Source organism: Cydia splendana, chromosome 20 (genome assembly GCF_910591565.1).
Source record: "Cydia splendana chromosome 20, ilCydSple1.2, whole genome shotgun sequence".
NCBI lineage: Eukaryota > Metazoa > Arthropoda > Insecta > Lepidoptera > Tortricidae > Cydia > Cydia splendana.
Genome location: NC_085979.1, coordinates 2,451,882 through 2,468,884, shown reverse-complemented (window position 1 = coordinate 2,468,884; position 17,003 = coordinate 2,451,882). Strand labels below are relative to the sequence as shown.

At 37.7% G+C, this 17,003-nt stretch overlaps 1 protein-coding gene across 1 annotated transcript in view; it reads right to left on the bottom strand.

Moving 5' to 3' along the window:
* LOC134800839 (snake venom 5'-nucleotidase) overlaps positions 1-17,003 on the bottom strand; it is a 31,795-nt gene extending 14,792 nt beyond the window's left edge. Inside the window, exons 1-10 of the mRNA XM_063773395.1 lie at positions 16,830-17,003; positions 14,761-14,894; positions 7,837-7,954; positions 7,325-7,432; positions 6,707-6,793; positions 4,767-4,933; positions 3,323-3,421; positions 2,907-3,029; positions 1,453-1,618; positions 63-241 (exon numbers count right to left, since the gene is read on the bottom strand). Of these exons, the coding sequence (XP_063629465.1) occupies positions 63-241; positions 1,453-1,618; positions 2,907-3,029; positions 3,323-3,421; positions 4,767-4,933; positions 6,707-6,793; positions 7,325-7,432; positions 7,837-7,954; positions 14,761-14,886 (1,173 nt within the window). The 5' untranslated portion in view covers positions 14,887-14,894; positions 16,830-17,003. The remainder of the gene's footprint in view (positions 1-62; positions 242-1,452; positions 1,619-2,906; positions 3,030-3,322; positions 3,422-4,766; positions 4,934-6,706; positions 6,794-7,324; positions 7,433-7,836; positions 7,955-14,760; positions 14,895-16,829) is intronic.

The window sequence follows — 17,003 nt, the reverse complement described above, 5'->3', positions numbered from 1 at the left end:
TAGTATATGACATTTATTTCAGTTTATATTTCTCTATGGTATGTACTAAAAATTAAATATACCTGATCAGATCTAAAAGTGCCCGAGTTAAGCAGCACCAAATCAGCTCCTGTGGCCGCCAGCAGCACGTCGCAGACCCAGTTGCCGAGGTTGCACTCCTGCCGGCGGATACACGAGAACCGTCCTTCTAGAGGCACGCAGAACTTGCCCAGAACTTCGTCCATCTTGCCCTCTATCATTGCTGCGGGATTCAAAGTATTATTAAAGAATAAAAAAAAAAACATTACTTTTAAGATAAAATTAAAAACCTCCTTGTTTGTCAAAATTGGTAAATTATATCAAAGAGAATAGTGTATAGAGGCGGATTGTCAAAGTAAATCATGTAGCCACTGTAAATTTACTGCCATCTTTCGACAGAAGATCAAAACTGTTAGAACGCCATTTGACTTTGATCCTTATTCTTTCACTGATATGTGTTAACTTGTTAATAATTAATATTAACGCCATCTATACAAAACATAGGAAAAACCCATGACTCAGGAACAAATATTTGTGTTCACACAGATAAAAATCCGTACCGGGATTTGAACCCAGGGCCATTGGCTTCGCAGGCAGGGACCGGTCGCCATTTGTTACTATGAGAACGGTTTTAATAAGCTTTTGTTGATTTTAACATATTTGAGTTCATCTTGTTATTTTAGTGTATATTTTTCACTAAATCTGTTAAACAATTGAATTTAACTGAAGGGAACAAGCCAATAGGGAGTATTACTGCAATGTTAACACTAATTTGTTTGTAAGCTTGGTAATTAATGTGTAACTGTGAATTAGTTTTTTAAACGTTTGTCTTGTATAGATAAATAAAGTTTAATTTGTTTAGTAAACCATAGAGTAACTTAAACATACTAGGCCTTAAACAGTTTTCTGACAAGTTTTCACTATGACATTGACGCATCAAGGCGGATTATTTACAAGTCCCTACCGGAAAACGCGAAAATCGACATTTACTTATATGCCTGCGCTCGATATGCAAGAGTGATAGAGAGGTTAGATAAGGAAATTTCGATTTTCTTGTTTCGCGGTAGACCCCCTGATTGTGACGGATAGTGGTAGTGGCGCCCCCTACGCACAGTTTCGCGTAATATTCCCTATTATCAATTGTGGCTGAATGTCGATGGGTCTGTGCTTTCGACGGCTACACTACCAAAAAAATTCTATATGGCGGACGAATGTTTGAAATGTCACCGTATTTAAGAATGATTTCGGTTAAAATTTTGTGTAACTTTAAAAAAAAACTTAAATTTCAAAAAAATTGAGTTGATCATATTTCAGTGTATTTCCGTAAATTTTTCACAAAAGCTGTGAAATAATTTAATTTAACTTATTGCTTACTTATATTTCATTTAATTTAATTGAACTTAAGGGAAGAACCCCATTATTATGAATACTTACCAGAGTACTGGTCGGTCTTGGCCTTAAGCACGGGGTCCTCGGCAAACGCGCTGGTGACATGGACGTCGGCGATGTCGACACGGGTCGAATCGGGCCCGAAGCTAATGTTGATTTTAGAGAACTGGCGGAAGTCTGTCCCGCTCTTTACTATGTATTTGTTGTTTACCTGATGTAGTGAGAAATGGGTTTACAGCAAATTTTAACTTTAGTCACAGAATAAATAATAGTACTACCGTACAGAAAGTGTACAGTCACCTGCAATTATATATTCCTCTGCAAAGGCCTCAAAAATATGTGACACGCTCTTCTGGCTCTACAAATAAGAGCGTGTCACATATTTTTGCGGCCTTCGTTGCGTAACATATTATTGCAGGTGACTGTACAAGTTAGGTATGAGTAATTTTTGAAGAGAAAGCTTCTTTAGCGGCGCTGTGCACTTTTTGTGATGGGGAAAAAAATGTTAAGCTCGCGACAGGTCACGTGATCGTAAGATTCGACAGAGTAAAAATTCGTAAGACGGACACGTGACCTGGCCCCAATTTCACCACGGTGACAGGTGCGACAATTGTAAAACATCACTGTTGCTGACGTCACATGCATCCATGGGCTACGGTTACCGCTTACCATCGGGCGGGCCGTATTTCTGTTTGCCACCATCATTGTATTATTTAAAAAAACTTTATTATATCGGAAAAAAACAGATATTTCTCTTGCTAAGTTTATGACAATTGTCACAAGAAACACTACAATTGTCACGAAATTCCGACATATAACTCATTTCCTGTCAAGATTCACCGACAATTCTACAAATATGTCGACTAGAAAAAATAATTCTTGTTTCACAACATAATTGTAATACATACAATTGTAGCAAAATGCCTGTCATGTTTGTAAGTATTTCTATAGAAAATATTTTATAAAATTGTAATATGTCACCTGTCGCTTGACAATTGTCGCTCGACATATGTCACTGACAATTGTAGCCGTGGTGAAATTGGGGCCTGATCGAAAAACTGTTACAATGTCATTGAGTTTTCACTTCTGCCGGCACTCCCGGAGTGCAACCCGTTGTTTTTTTTCTTTCCTTCTGTGTACGTATTGTATAACTGTGTACTTATACTGAAATAAATGGTATTCTATTCTATTTTATTCTACAGAAAGGACACTTCCTACAAAACCGAAGTTTGACAGCGATTCAGGGACGAAGCATGATGTCGCTTTCTAATGTATGGCATCCCTTCCGGCAATTTAGGGTTGTCAAAATTCAAGTGATTATCTTATCTGTGGTCAAAGGAAGTCAAGTGGTGCCAACCCTAATAATTATTAGAGTAATAATTGTTAGAGAGCAATGCTGAGCCGAACGGAGCCGAGTTCGACCGGTGAGGAGTGTCTCCCCACTGACATAAGGTAATCACGGTTCATATCCCGGTCAATATAAGTCGGAGTTATCTTACCTCAATAACCTCATAAACGTGGTCGTGCCCGCCCAGTATGAGGTCTATTTCCGTGTTGCCCTCAGCCAGTTTAATATCGTTCGGCGTCCGCATGTGTGTGAGGGCTATCACGTACTCGCAACCCTGTAAACAAAAAAAAATTCACCCTTTCTTCTTCTTCCTCGCGTTATCCCAGCATTCTGCCACGGCTCATGGGAGCCTGGGGTCCGCTTGGCAACTAATCCCGAGAATTGGCGTAAGCACTAGTTCTTACGAAAGCGACTGCCATCTGACCTTCCAACCCAGAGGGTAAACTAGGCCATATTGGGATTAGTCCGGTTTCCTCACGATGTTTTCCTTCACCGAAAAGCAACTGGTAAATATCAAATGATATTTCGTATATAAGTTCCGAAAATCTCATTGGTTTTTAAACCTACCTCCTGTTTGAGTTGCTCCGACAGTTTGGCTCCGGCCTGCAGGAAGTCTATGAAGGTCACTTCGTCAGGGTTTATCGTCGCCAGCGTCTCCAGCCACTCCTGACAACAATATTAACTGTTATACTAACGGCAATATGAACCTGCCACTCCTGGGAACAATATTAACTCATTATACTAGCGGCAATATTAACCTGCCACTCCTGCGAACAATATTAACTATTATACTAGCGGCAATATTAACCTGCCACTCCTGCGAACAATATTAACTATTATACTAGCGGCAATATTAACCTGCCACTCCTGCGAACAATATTAACTGTTATACTAACGGCAATATTAACTATTAACGAGTGACAATATCTTACACCTTTAAACGAGCAATTCTTGTATATATCCATACTTAATATTATAAATGCGAAAGTGTGTCTGTCTGTCTGTTACCTGTTCACGCTTAAACCGCTGAACGGATTTAGTTTAAATTTGGCATAGAGATAGTTTAAGTCCCGGGGAAGGACATAGGATAGTTTTTATGTCAGAAATCCCTAAAGAGGGTGAAAAGGGGGGTGGAAATGAGAAAATTAATGATGTGCCTGTTAATTGGTGTAAACAATTAAGCACATTATGCTCGAATTGCTATTAGATTTTATCCCGGCGCTGTACTTACTATAGCTGCTGGTACTAATTCCACGCAGACGAAGTCGCGGGCAAAAGCTAGTGTTTATGTGTATATTTCGGGGATCTCGGAAACTGCTCTAACGAGTTCTATGAAATTTACTATATGGGGGTTTTCGGGGGCGAAAAATCGATCTAGGTCTTATATCTGGGAAAACGCGCATTTTTGAGTTTTTATACGTTATCCGAGCATCAACAAACAATTTTATTATTATTGAAAATTTTACAGAAAAAATACAATATTTAGTACCTTAATCTAATGTTTCGCCAAACTGTGAGACAGTTTGTTGGCGGTGCGCTCTAAACTAATCTTAAGCTAAGTAGGTACACTAATTATTAAGTAACAATGAACATTGATTATGATTATCGAATCTGCTCACAAATTTTCACGAGAATCGGTTGCGGGATTCAGAGAATACCAGTTCCACGAGCCCTATAACCTTGATCTTGTACCCGTTACATAGGAAAGCATGAGTTATGCGCCCGGCGCCCAGGGGACGGCCGGTATATCACGTCAGCCAGGGGACGTCCTCACCTGTTCCACAAGCCCTATGAGGCCGACCTTGTGTACGTTGCACAGCGGGCGCAGCATGGTTCCATTTTTATCGCCCGTCACTTTCGCACTTAAATACTTGTTAGAACGTGACACGCATGATGACAAACGATAAAAATGCGACCGTGCTACCGCCGCATGAGAGCGTGAGTGATGCGCCCGTCGCCCAGGGGACGGCCGATCTTGTTGTGTATCGCGTCAGCCAGGGGACATCCTCACCTGTTCCACAAGCCCTATGAGTCCGATCTTGTGGCCGTTGCACAGTAGAGCGTGCGTGATGCGCCCGTCACCCAGGGGACGGCCTGTCTCGTTGTCTATCACGTTGGACATCAGCCAGGGGAAGTTGCATTGAGCGACTAGCCCTGAGAGGACTTCTAGGCCGAAATCTGTAACGCAAAATACCATTTGAACTTATGTAATGTAATGTAATGTAACGTTTATTTCAGACAAACAGTCCATATACGTAACAAATTACAAGAATAATTAAAAATTAATAATTAATCACAAATTCATTGAATTAAATTAACATTTAAATCATAATACAGTTTGGCTTTAGACGCAATAAATCAACAACGTTAGCTGGATTTGTTTTATTAAAACATATTTTAGATAATTTAAACGACAAGAAGTTGACATCGGGATTGTTCTTAGATTTAAGCAAAGCCTTCGACTTTGTAGATCACACCATTCTACTCGGAAAGCTGCAGACCTATGGTATACGAGGACCAGCATATGACTGGCTAAAATCTTATTTATTAAATAGAAAACAAATAACACGAGTAACTAAGTTAGACAAACTGTCAAGTACTGTAAGAGATTATGACTCAAATGCTAAGGTAGTAATTAGAGGGGTACCCCAAGGAAGTATCCTGGCACCATTGCTTTTTCTTATATATGTCAATGACCTCCCACGAGCGACAGAACAAAACTGTATACTTTTTGCGGATGATGCAACAATAATGTTTCAAGGCAACAACCTTAATTCCTTTGAGTCCAACATCAATACAGCCCTGAGGAGTGTCATAGCATGGTTATCAAATAATAATCTTGAAATTAATTTAGGGAAAACCAAATTAGTTTATTTTTCCGCAAATCGAAACAGAACTCCAGAATTGAATATAGTGTATGAAAACCAGAAAATTGAACAAGTTGACAGCACTGTGTTTCTAGGTATTCATATAGATGATCATCTGACATGGAATAATCACATTGATATGCTATGCAAGAAATTAAACAAATTCATTTACGCATTGAAAACTGTTAAAAAAACCAGTTCAGTAGAAACAGCTATTTCAGTATATCATGCCTATGTGTGCTCCCAATTACGTTATGGGATCGTATTGTGGGGGAATTGCTCTGAAGCAAATAGAGCATTTGTCGCACAAAAAAAATGCTTGAAAGCAATTTGGGGTCTAGGCACAATGGAGTCATGTTATCCAATTTTCATTAAAAATAAATTTATGACGCTACCGGGCATGTATATCTTTGAAACAGCTAAACTAGTAAAGGCAAATATGTCACTATTTAAGCCGAACGACAATTTCAACCGGAGAGCTGAAACTCAAGTTAATTTAACCATGCCCGCCCCAAGACTAAAACTGTACCGCAAAAACTGCTACTACATGGCCTGTTTAATCTATAACTCTATACCAAAACAAATAACGGACATGGATTATAACAATTTTTGCAAAAAACTTAATTTATGGTTGAAAGAGCAGTGCTTTTACTCAGTCAAGGAATTCTTAAAAGAAACCAACTGTAGATTTAATAATTATGCGCAATAAAGGGCTGCAAATGTAATTCTATGTAAAATGGTTTATCTAATTATAATTTAATTAATGCAAGTATTCTGTAGGACATCCGTTAATGTAATTATTCTCATTTTGGTAATGAACTATTTATAAATATTGACATTGTTATTAAGCAATAATTAATCTGTGAAATGTAAATATATGTAGAGTAAATGCATGTTAGTAATTAAGTATGTATAGTAAAATTTGCACGCCGTAAGTCGGCAGAATTGTGCTGGACTTATATTTCTATCTAACATCTATGTAACCATGATTCTAGCAAATAAAATAAATTACAATAAAATTAAATTATTACTTATGATAAACTTGTCAAATATAAAAGGGGTAATGACGATTGTTATCACTTACCAAAATCATGGTTTCCAAAAACAGCACAATGTGTTCCAATTTCGTTTAGAACTGGTACCATCTGTTCGCCTTTCGTATATGTGCTTACTGTAACAAATGATACAAAACATTTACACAGTGATCTTTTTACACGTCAGTGGCTATAAATAGTGACCCAAAGGACATGGACAAAATATACAACAATATACCACCGAATATTATAATATTCGGTGGCATGTACAGCCGCCATCAAATATATCGGAGCGGCCAAGGCGCTCACAAATATCAGAACACGCTTCTATTGTCAAGGCGCTAGGGTGCGTGTGCAGATATTTTTGAGCACCTCGGCCGCCCCGATATATCTGATGGCAACTGTACGTAATGAAATGAAATGAAATTGTTTTATTCCAGAAATCGCTTCCATAAAATTACAATAAAATTAAATTAAACTATTAGACTGTACAATAAAATTAAATTATTCAAGCAGCTGCACATAAGTCCAAGGACAATGTTTTAAGCGAAATTTAAAAGCTTTTCTCACTGTGAAAACATATTACTCAATAACAGAAATTTTCGACTAAACACATGAATGCTTTGAACTTTGGAAGTAACCAAAAGTTGGACAATCCAGTTACTTACGCATGCTAGGTGAGAACACGTCTCCGCTGAACAGCACCAATGGATTCAAGTGCTGCATGGCTTTGACCGCCGTGCTGAAGCGTAGGGCTCCGCCCACCGGCTCCGTTTCTGAAATAACATACAATAGGCTCAGTCAGAGGTCGGTAAACCCCGGCTCGCAAGGTAAGGTCACGCTACTCACGCTCCGCGATTGTTGATCCATTTAGGGATCTGGCTAAATTGGTTATTTAATATTTACGCCATGGATTCTCCAATTTAGCTAGAACCTGTCTGTTTAATGTTGTACACAATTACACATCTGAGAGAGAGAGAGAGAGAGGTTATCTTGTGTGTCAGAGCCTCGGGTCGGGTTAAAGCAGTCTTCGCAAAAATGTATAGCTCGAAATTCAAATTAAATCTGACCTGTAATTACACATCGTTCTAGTGAATTATGAGCACATCTATGCCTCCAGGGAGTTGGCTCACCGCCGCCCAACCTGGCGTACTTCTAACGCCTGTCAACAGATACTTACTGGTGGTCTGTTCAATGTTGTAGACATCGTTGTAGTGAATGATGAGCACATCGTCCATGCCGCGGCCAGAGAGTTGGCTCACCGCGCGCCTCCCAACCTGGCGTACCTCTAACGACGCCTGTCGAAACATAATGTAAATTAGCAAGTATTAGAGGAGTTAGGTTACAACCGGCTTCAAAAAAATTGAACTACATATGGGGACTCTTGTCGCCGAATAATTAAAATTCATTTCTTTGTTGTTGATGTCTCCTGGGTCACTTAACGTAAGTTAAGCGTTCCGTCTAATGCAGTGGTTCCTAACCTTTTCAGTCCGGTCACCACTATGACTAACTAGGGAATCTGATTTTACCCCTCCTCCCAATGGTAATAAAAAATAAAACGTGTACGTTTGTTGTATTGTTATATTAGGCTAATTACGTTTAATTACGGTTAATTAGGCTTACGTTTTATTTTTATTAGGTTAGCTTATTACCCCCGTAAAATACCAGATTTACCCCCACGGGGGTAATTACCCCCCGGTTAGGAACCACTGGTCTAATGGGTGTGTAGTTGATTGACGTAGTATTTTTTAGGAAACAATTAAATTTTTTGTAAACACGAAAATTAATTTCTGTGTTATTGATGTCTCCTGGGTCACTTAACGTAAGTTAAATAACCTATCGAAAGCGTTCCGAACAATGGGTGTGTAGTTGATTGACGAGGTCTTTTTTAAGAAACAATTAAATTTACTGTAAACACTAACATTAATTTCTGCGTTATTAATGTCTCCTGGGTCACTTAACGTAAGTTAAGTAACCCATCGAAAGCGTTCCAAATAATGGGTGTGTACTTACCTAGTTGAATGGCATTGTATTTTTAAGAACCTATTACGTTTTCTGTCAACACTATTCAGTAAGATTATTTGAAGTCGGTTGTTATTCCTTATAAAGTTTTTCAGAGACATACGAATACATCAAAAGCGAAATTGGTGCCAGAGGAATAATACACTACAAACAAAACTTAAAACAAATTATCTACAATCGACATTTTTGTAAATAAGTACCTACTTAATAAATAACAAATTTAATATAGCTACTAAAACATCTTAATTACGTGACAAAACTTCAGCGTGTATTGTCACACAACGGAAAGTAGATTCCAAAAGTTACCCAGGAGAGTTTTATTAACAGTTTGTCCTATTTTTCGTAGCGTGACAATATGTGAGCCAAAATAATCTAAATCACACATTTACCTAAAATACATATACTTACAAAATGTTTAACAAGCTTTGGCCATACGTACTGTGTAAATAACCTGTATATAAACTACCGGAAAAACCGGACAAGTGCAAGTCGGTCTCGCCAACCGAGGGTTCCGTACTTTTTGTTATAGCGGCAACAAAAATACTGCTGTGAAAATTTCAACCGTCTAGCAATCACGGTTCATGAGATACCTGGTGACAGACAGACGGACAGACAGACAGTGGAGTCTTAGTAATAGGGTCCCGTTTTTACCCTTTGAGTACGGAACCCTGAAAATTTAGCTGTCCCATAGAAAAAAAAGTTGTTCAATAAATGATAATAACCTCATAAACTACGGACGTTCGGTTGGAACATATTTATAGAAGTTGGAACATATTAAAAAAAAAACTATACATATTTATAGAAATTAAAAACAGAACATTCCTACAACTAAAAATACATAAGCAACCGTGCGAAATATGGCCCCCCGGTGCATTCAAGGTCAAAAATATCTACACAACATTGAACCTTACTACCCAGACATAGGGTCTAAAACGTTTTAGGACGATTGACAAGTGCGAAATAACCAAGGGTTGTCAAAGTCGAGTTATTGGCGTCCTCAGACGGCAATTTACACCCATTCAGGAGCTAGGGTTGGCAACTGGTTCTGATTGGAAATGACGTGGAAAAAAAATTAAATAGTTATACCTAAAACAGTGTTCCGTATTTTTTTTTAAATGTATAATGTGTATTTTAAAATAGAAAATATTACACAAAACTCTGCGCAGGGGGCGCCATTACCATAAACTGTAAACAAACCGCCTTGATGCATCAATGTCATATTTATTCATAGGTAACAAATAATCTGTGAAAACTTAACATAAAACTGTTTATCTACACACATATCACAAACTCTCTATGACGCCTTCAAAATCCGTAAATAATGGCCCACATTACGATAAACTGTTTTGTTACAGCAAATTTCTTATCTGTGAAAATGTGGTAATAGCTTCATTACTATATCAAAATCGATTTGGTAATGCATTTTAAATTTCGAACATCTCTGAATAAAAAAAGCAATTTGATTTGACCCCTATTCTAATATCAGTCGAGATGACGTTTTATTCGAAATCAAATGACAATTGCATACAATATTGACAAATCCCGCATGTAAGTTGGTATCGGACGATATGGTAATCGACCCCGATTCTAGTTTGTCTCTGAAATAAAAAAAAAACTTCGGATGCATGACATGCGTGAAAAAAGTTGCCGCCATTTGACGTACAGTTTATATTTTAATTAATTTGTAAGAAAAAATTAATTTGTTTTGTTGTTTTTAAAGTAACTATAACAAAAGTTTCGTGTAAAATGTGCGATAAAGATATTTCGGAGACGCCAGCTCATATCCGCGAGTTCCGCCAGAGAGGAAAATGCCCCAATGTCGGCTGTAATATGAGGTTAGTGAATATATCATAGAAAGTTTATAATATGTGTGTAGATAAAGCAGTGTATGTAACTCTACATAATTAGGCATTAAAACACTTGTGTGATACTATTATGAAACTCATTTCATTCGTTTCATAAACCCACACTCGTATTTTATTGCCTTTCATTATGTAGCAGTCACATAAACTACTATTAAGGCATAGTAGGTATATAATAAGTTACTCTATGGTTTACGGTTTGTGCTAGTGCTGTACTCTGGCGGCAGAACATTGCTGTAATATTCCCTATTAATTTAAAACATTATTTAATAAATTATTCTGAACTAATCAATCCGTGGGCGCTGGTGGCCTATTAGCGGTAAGAGTGTGCGATTTTCAATCTAAAGGTCGCGGGTTAAAACCCCGACTCGTACCAATGAGTTTTTCGGAACTTAATGTACGAAATATCATTTGATATTTACCATTTCGGTGAAGGAAAACATCGTGAGGAAACCAGTGCTTACGCCAATTCTTGGGACTAGTTGTCAAGCGGACCCCAGGCTCCCATGAGCCATGGCAAAATGCCGGGACAACGCGAGGAATATGATCATGATTCTGAAGTGATCAATCATAAGGGTTTTAGATACATTTTGGGTAGTTAAATGTTTGTTAACAAAATTACCTACTCGCATTTGGCAACCCTGACTCATATATCTGCGTGCTGTCGGGACACCGAACTGCCTATTAACCGTCGTCGCATTCGTAACCCGACCCGACACCACAGAATAAGTAAAAGTACAGAAAGGACACTTCTACAAAACCGAAGTTTGTCAGCGGTTCAGGGTCGAATCATGATATCCGTTTCTAATATATGGCCATTGACATAGATATCTAGGGACTGGCTTTACGGACACTAATAATGAGGCATGATAGGGGCCAGTACAGTGGTGTGACACCGGTACAACGCGATTGGTCGCAACTAGTTGCGTTAGACTGCACGATTGGCTGGAATTCGTGAGTCACACTTAGGGCTTGCAATCCGGATATCCGGATAACCGTTTTATCCGGATATCCGTCCAATTTACTATCCAGATTTAGATGAGGTTGATATCCGGATAAAACGAACAATTCGAATACCATTTATGACAAAAAATATCATTCCAATTTTTAAGAAAACTATTTCAAAAACGTTGAAAATTATAACGTAAACGATGTCGGTTGATTTATTTATTTGGATACATTTTTATGGTATAAAAAGTGTTTATTTAAGTATTTCTCCTTGATTGCCGACTACTCCCTTATTTTTTTATTCCTTATATTTCGGAACAACTTATGCAGATCGACCTATTAACTCCTTAAAACGTACAAAGTAACTTACTTGTACCATGTTCCTGTCAAACGCGCTGCGATAACGTGCGAACAAACCTAAAATGGGTCCAACGGAGGAGAACTTTGGTTGATATTGAACTGCCGAACCAGATGCAGTAGCTGTTTAGCAGATATGATATAAAAGTTTTAGCATTCTGCATTTGAATAAATCTGTAATGAAAACCTTGATTGACCTTAAATGCAATGTAATATCTAAGAAGAGACTGTCTCAACAGTCAAAAGACCTACTAGTACCTATTCGATTCTCTAAATATCAACAACACCACGGCCAGTACCATATGTCAATAACGCGCCAATTTCTTAACTGAAGAAGAGTTTGACTAGATTTATAATTCATGGTTGTAAAATTTACATGAAATAACGACAAATATCTTGTGAACATCTGAAGTCACTTAAGAAATGAATTTCGTAGATCAGGCTGCCATAAACTAAATTGTTACAATAGTTTTAGTCAGCCTTTGCGTTTGCAAAATTGAAGCAAATAATACCGTTATCATAAATGAAATTTGCCGAAGGATGTTTGTCACAGTAAAGCTTCAGCGAAAAAAAATTCCAAGTGAAATTCGGACAATAAAATTTCGACGAAAAGGTAGAACTCCTCAAATTTACCTTTAATTTGCAGTTACGCAACCTATTATACGTAAAAATTGATTATATTACACTTTTTATAAAGTTCATGTGAGTTTTGTTAAATAAAGAGCAAGTACTCGAATTATCCGTTTTATTCGGATATCCGGATAGTAAAATAATAAATATTCGAAATATCCGGATACAAAAAATGGGCGGATATTGCAAGCCCTAGTCACACTGCTGAACTAGTACCATTTTTAGTGCTGGTAAGGCCAGTCCATAGATATATACGTTAATGTATATGGCACCATCCCTTTCGGCTATTTAGGGTTGTCAAAATTCAAGTCATTATCTTATCTACGGTCTTGCACGCAAAGGGACTTCAAGTTGTGCCAACCCTAATAATTGCTCGGAGCAATGCTGAGCCGAACGGAGCAATGCTGAGCCGAACGGAGCCGAGTTTGCCCGAAGGGAGGAGTTTCGAACCCCTGTCCTCACGTGCTCTGAGGGCCTACCGCGAACCACGATCGACGTGTTGCTCTCTGTCGCACTTGTAAATTCGTACGTATGTGTGACAGGGAGGCAACACGTCGAACTTAATTCGCGGTAGGTCATCTGATATATATAGATCCAGACTGCGAAGAGTCCGGAAACAAGTCTTTAGCTATTATCAGAGCTATACGAGACCTAATATAATACTTTATGCATTGTCGTATATCTCAGGACGGGCCTTACGGGCACTAAAAGAAATGGTAGCACTAGTTCAGCGGTGTCACTCACGAATTCGAGCCAATCGTGCAGTCTAACGCAAGTAGTTGCGAACAATCGCGCGCGTGATGCGAACTCATCAACCAATCGCGTTGTAGCGGTGTCACACCGCTGTTCTGGCCTCATTCTTATTTTATTGCCCGTAAGGCCAGTCCTGAGATATATGTCAATGACTTTGTGCAATTAAGTTTAATTAATTAAATAATTACTTATAACGAAACTTTCGGAAATAGATATGCACCTTACTCCTTTGCAATAAGGCAGAAAATGTAAACATATCTTTGACGACGACTGAACACTTGTACTAGACTCATGCCACATCGAAAATACAACATCGAGAAAAAAACATAAAATTACACTACACTTATTCAAATAATATAAGCGGGTCTATATTAATTCGCATAACGTAATACTCCTAATTCAAATTGGCATAACGTATATTACGCATAACTGAGTACGCATAATGTTAATGCGCATAACGTAAATTGGCATAACGACGACTTGGGATAAATATAATAAGCATTATTAAATGGTATAAATATAAAAGGCAAATTAATAAAAATGTAGACAGAGTATTCATTATTATGCCCAATAAGAGTCATGCTTATTTATATTATGCCTGTTCAATGTTATGCACAATTATGTTATGCCAAATCTGTTATGCGAATTCATATTATGACAATTAATGTTAGGCACCCAAAATAAGCACCAGATTTTTGTTTGTATGCAAAGTATGATAGTTTAAAACTATGATATGATTGGCCAACATAAAGATACCAAGTCAAGAACATTTTGGTATAGTCAAGTGTGAAAATATGGGTGCACAATTTGCACAAATCATCTGAAAAATATGTCCCATAGCTCTTATGTCAGCGAATTAGGAACTATGGGACATATTTTTGAGTAAGTTGTCTACACCCATATTTTTACAGTTGACTGTACTAAATAATATCTAAACATAAACATCCTGATCCATGAAGTAGAATTGTAGGTTCTAAGTATGTTAAAAATATTTGTCGACTAACCATACAATCTATTTTAGAAGTTACTGAACACTTTGTCGTAGCAAAATACGGCAATATAGATTTATTATGACTGGATGGTACAAGATCTAGGTTCAAATCACAACGAAGGATCCAGGGATTATTAAAGTCAAATATTAAAACTGTAACAGACGGGCGTACCGGACCGCGACCTTGGTCCGAACAGGTCAGCCTATCTCTCTTTCTTGCACTCTAACTTATTGCTTGAGTCCTTAACGGACGTACGGAGCACCATCTTCCACTCGATCGAACAGGCCTCGGCCGCAGTCCGGTACGCCCGTCTGTTACAGCTTTTACATATAACTTCTGTGCCGTGAAAAGCCTAAATGTGCCGCTGAAAACGTAACGTCAAAAGCATATATACTGAAACACACCCAACCTGTCCGTAGAAAAAGGCGCGAAATTCAAATTCTCTATAGGATGTCAACTATGTGCGCCAACATTTTTTTTTAATTTGCCGCCTTTTTCTACTGACAAAGTGACTGTGCCAGAGTATATATAAGAACAGGCCTGTTTAAGCCATCCGACGACGGAGCGGACGCCATCCGTGACCTCGCCGGGCACGTCGACGCTGGTGGACTCGATGAGACTGGACCAGCGCGAGCGCAGCGCCGCCTGCGCCGCGAACGACGCCATACCGCGTACTGCCATCATTCACGTTAGCACTCGGCGAGTTATGCGAGCCTGGTACTTTTGAACTGTTTGCACGCTTTTATAGCTCCAAAAATTACCTTTTTCCTGTCTTTTTTTTATCATTTTTATCCGTTTCACATTTAGAAACTTGTAAATAATTGTTCAACATACTTATTTCAATTTTTTGGAACTGAATTGAACTCTAAGGCCGTGAGGCGGTGAATACAATACAATTTAGTGCTTTAACACATTCATTGCCACCCAGCTAAACAAGACGTCCGCGCCAGGCCACAACAATGTTGTCATATAAAGCAGTAGTACCATGATCCCGACTATCGGGTCGTCCGGCCTGGGAACGAAATCATAAAATACCCGATAGTCGGGTTTTCGGCACTGAATGTCTTAATTGATTTAAAAAGTAAAATTATTGACACTTGCTGTGAAAACTTTCTATGGTGGATCACAAATCAGTTTGTTCCATTGTAAGTATTAGCAAAGACATATCTAACTTCGTATAAGACGAATAAAGTCTAAGGAAAAAACGTGCCTCGGAATTGAAGCAAAAGTCATTCTCGAATAGATGGCGCACACACCTTTAGCCTATTCTCGGCTAGATGGCGTGACAACACCGTTTCATATTTAACAATTTTAACACATAGATATTAGTTGAATGAACATGGATCAAAATGATATAAAAATAATAAAATCATTTATCCATATATATACATTTTTTGATAACTTTATATGTTTTCATTTTGAGTATTAGTCGTGTGTCGATAGATGGCAGTAAATTTACTGTGACTACAAAATTTACAATGACAGGACCCCTCTATACTATCTATTCTTTTTGGTATTAGGTTTAGACTTATGACCATTTGTTTAATCTCTGTTTTAATAAATGCCCATTAAATCTCATTTATAATGGAAAAAGAAAAAAAATTATAAGTATATGAGGAATTGGGTCAGAATACAAGATTTTAATCCAATAAATAATAGTGAATATAAGTACAAGTGTGTAAAAATTAATAAAACCCTGTGTTATATCAACATAACAACCTAAAGACACATTTAACCTCAAGTGTCATGACCAAACATTATTTCCCCCATTTTATTCTAGATCAAATTTTTCTGCTCCAATCTAAACTGCACAACTGAGGTACAATACAATACAATTTACATAGTTAATTTTTGTAACACAAATGAATCAATTAAGTTAAGACTAATCACAGCTTCTTAACTGTGCTTAATTACGTACATTTTTTTTGCAATTCACTCATATGTTCATCTGTTTGGGAGCTATAATGCCAGATTACATTTTATAACAGTCCTCTTTTTGAGTTGGGGTAGTGGGTTAAAAGTTATGTAATTAATTAAACATGGACTCCTGGTACTAAAGAGACAACATTCAAATGTTTGGACTGCAATGACAGGTTAAAATTAGAATAACCTTGATACAGGAGGCAATTCTGTTAGAGTCATAGTGTCAATATGTTTACATTCAATGTTTCAAAATATTCATCCTTAATATGCTATCAATTCACGAAATTCTCTTAGAAGTCACACTTTAATTGCATTCAAAACGATTTCTTCAATTTTAATTCATCACACAATATTCACATAATTTCACAGATAATCATAGTATCTGGCACAAAAACTATGCACTGAACGTCGATTTAAAAAAAAACGCGTATCGAATGTTGTATATTTCGAATTTCGAATAAAGTCGGTCTGCGCAGTACCGCAGTCGGAATACCAATGTTGGTAGCTAGGTCAAGGCATAAACTTGAATCTATTTCGGTGCATAACCACAATGTTATCAACAAAATCATCTTCAATATAAACGCAACTGAGCCAATTGGTTTTGTCTTCTCACTTATTACGTGTAAACTGCATTCCTTTCCTCAAAACATTGCGGTTATTACAAAATAATTTCGTAAAACACTTACCGAGTGAACTGGTGTATTGACGAGTGAAATAATTGATTTCTTGAGCAGTTTAAAGGACGTTCTTTTTCACAATTTTGAGGTTTCCTTGGTTTAATTCACTATTCACTGTTACGAAACTTGGATGGAATAATAGATTTTGCAAAAGCACACCCATGAACGGAATACGGGAGTGTT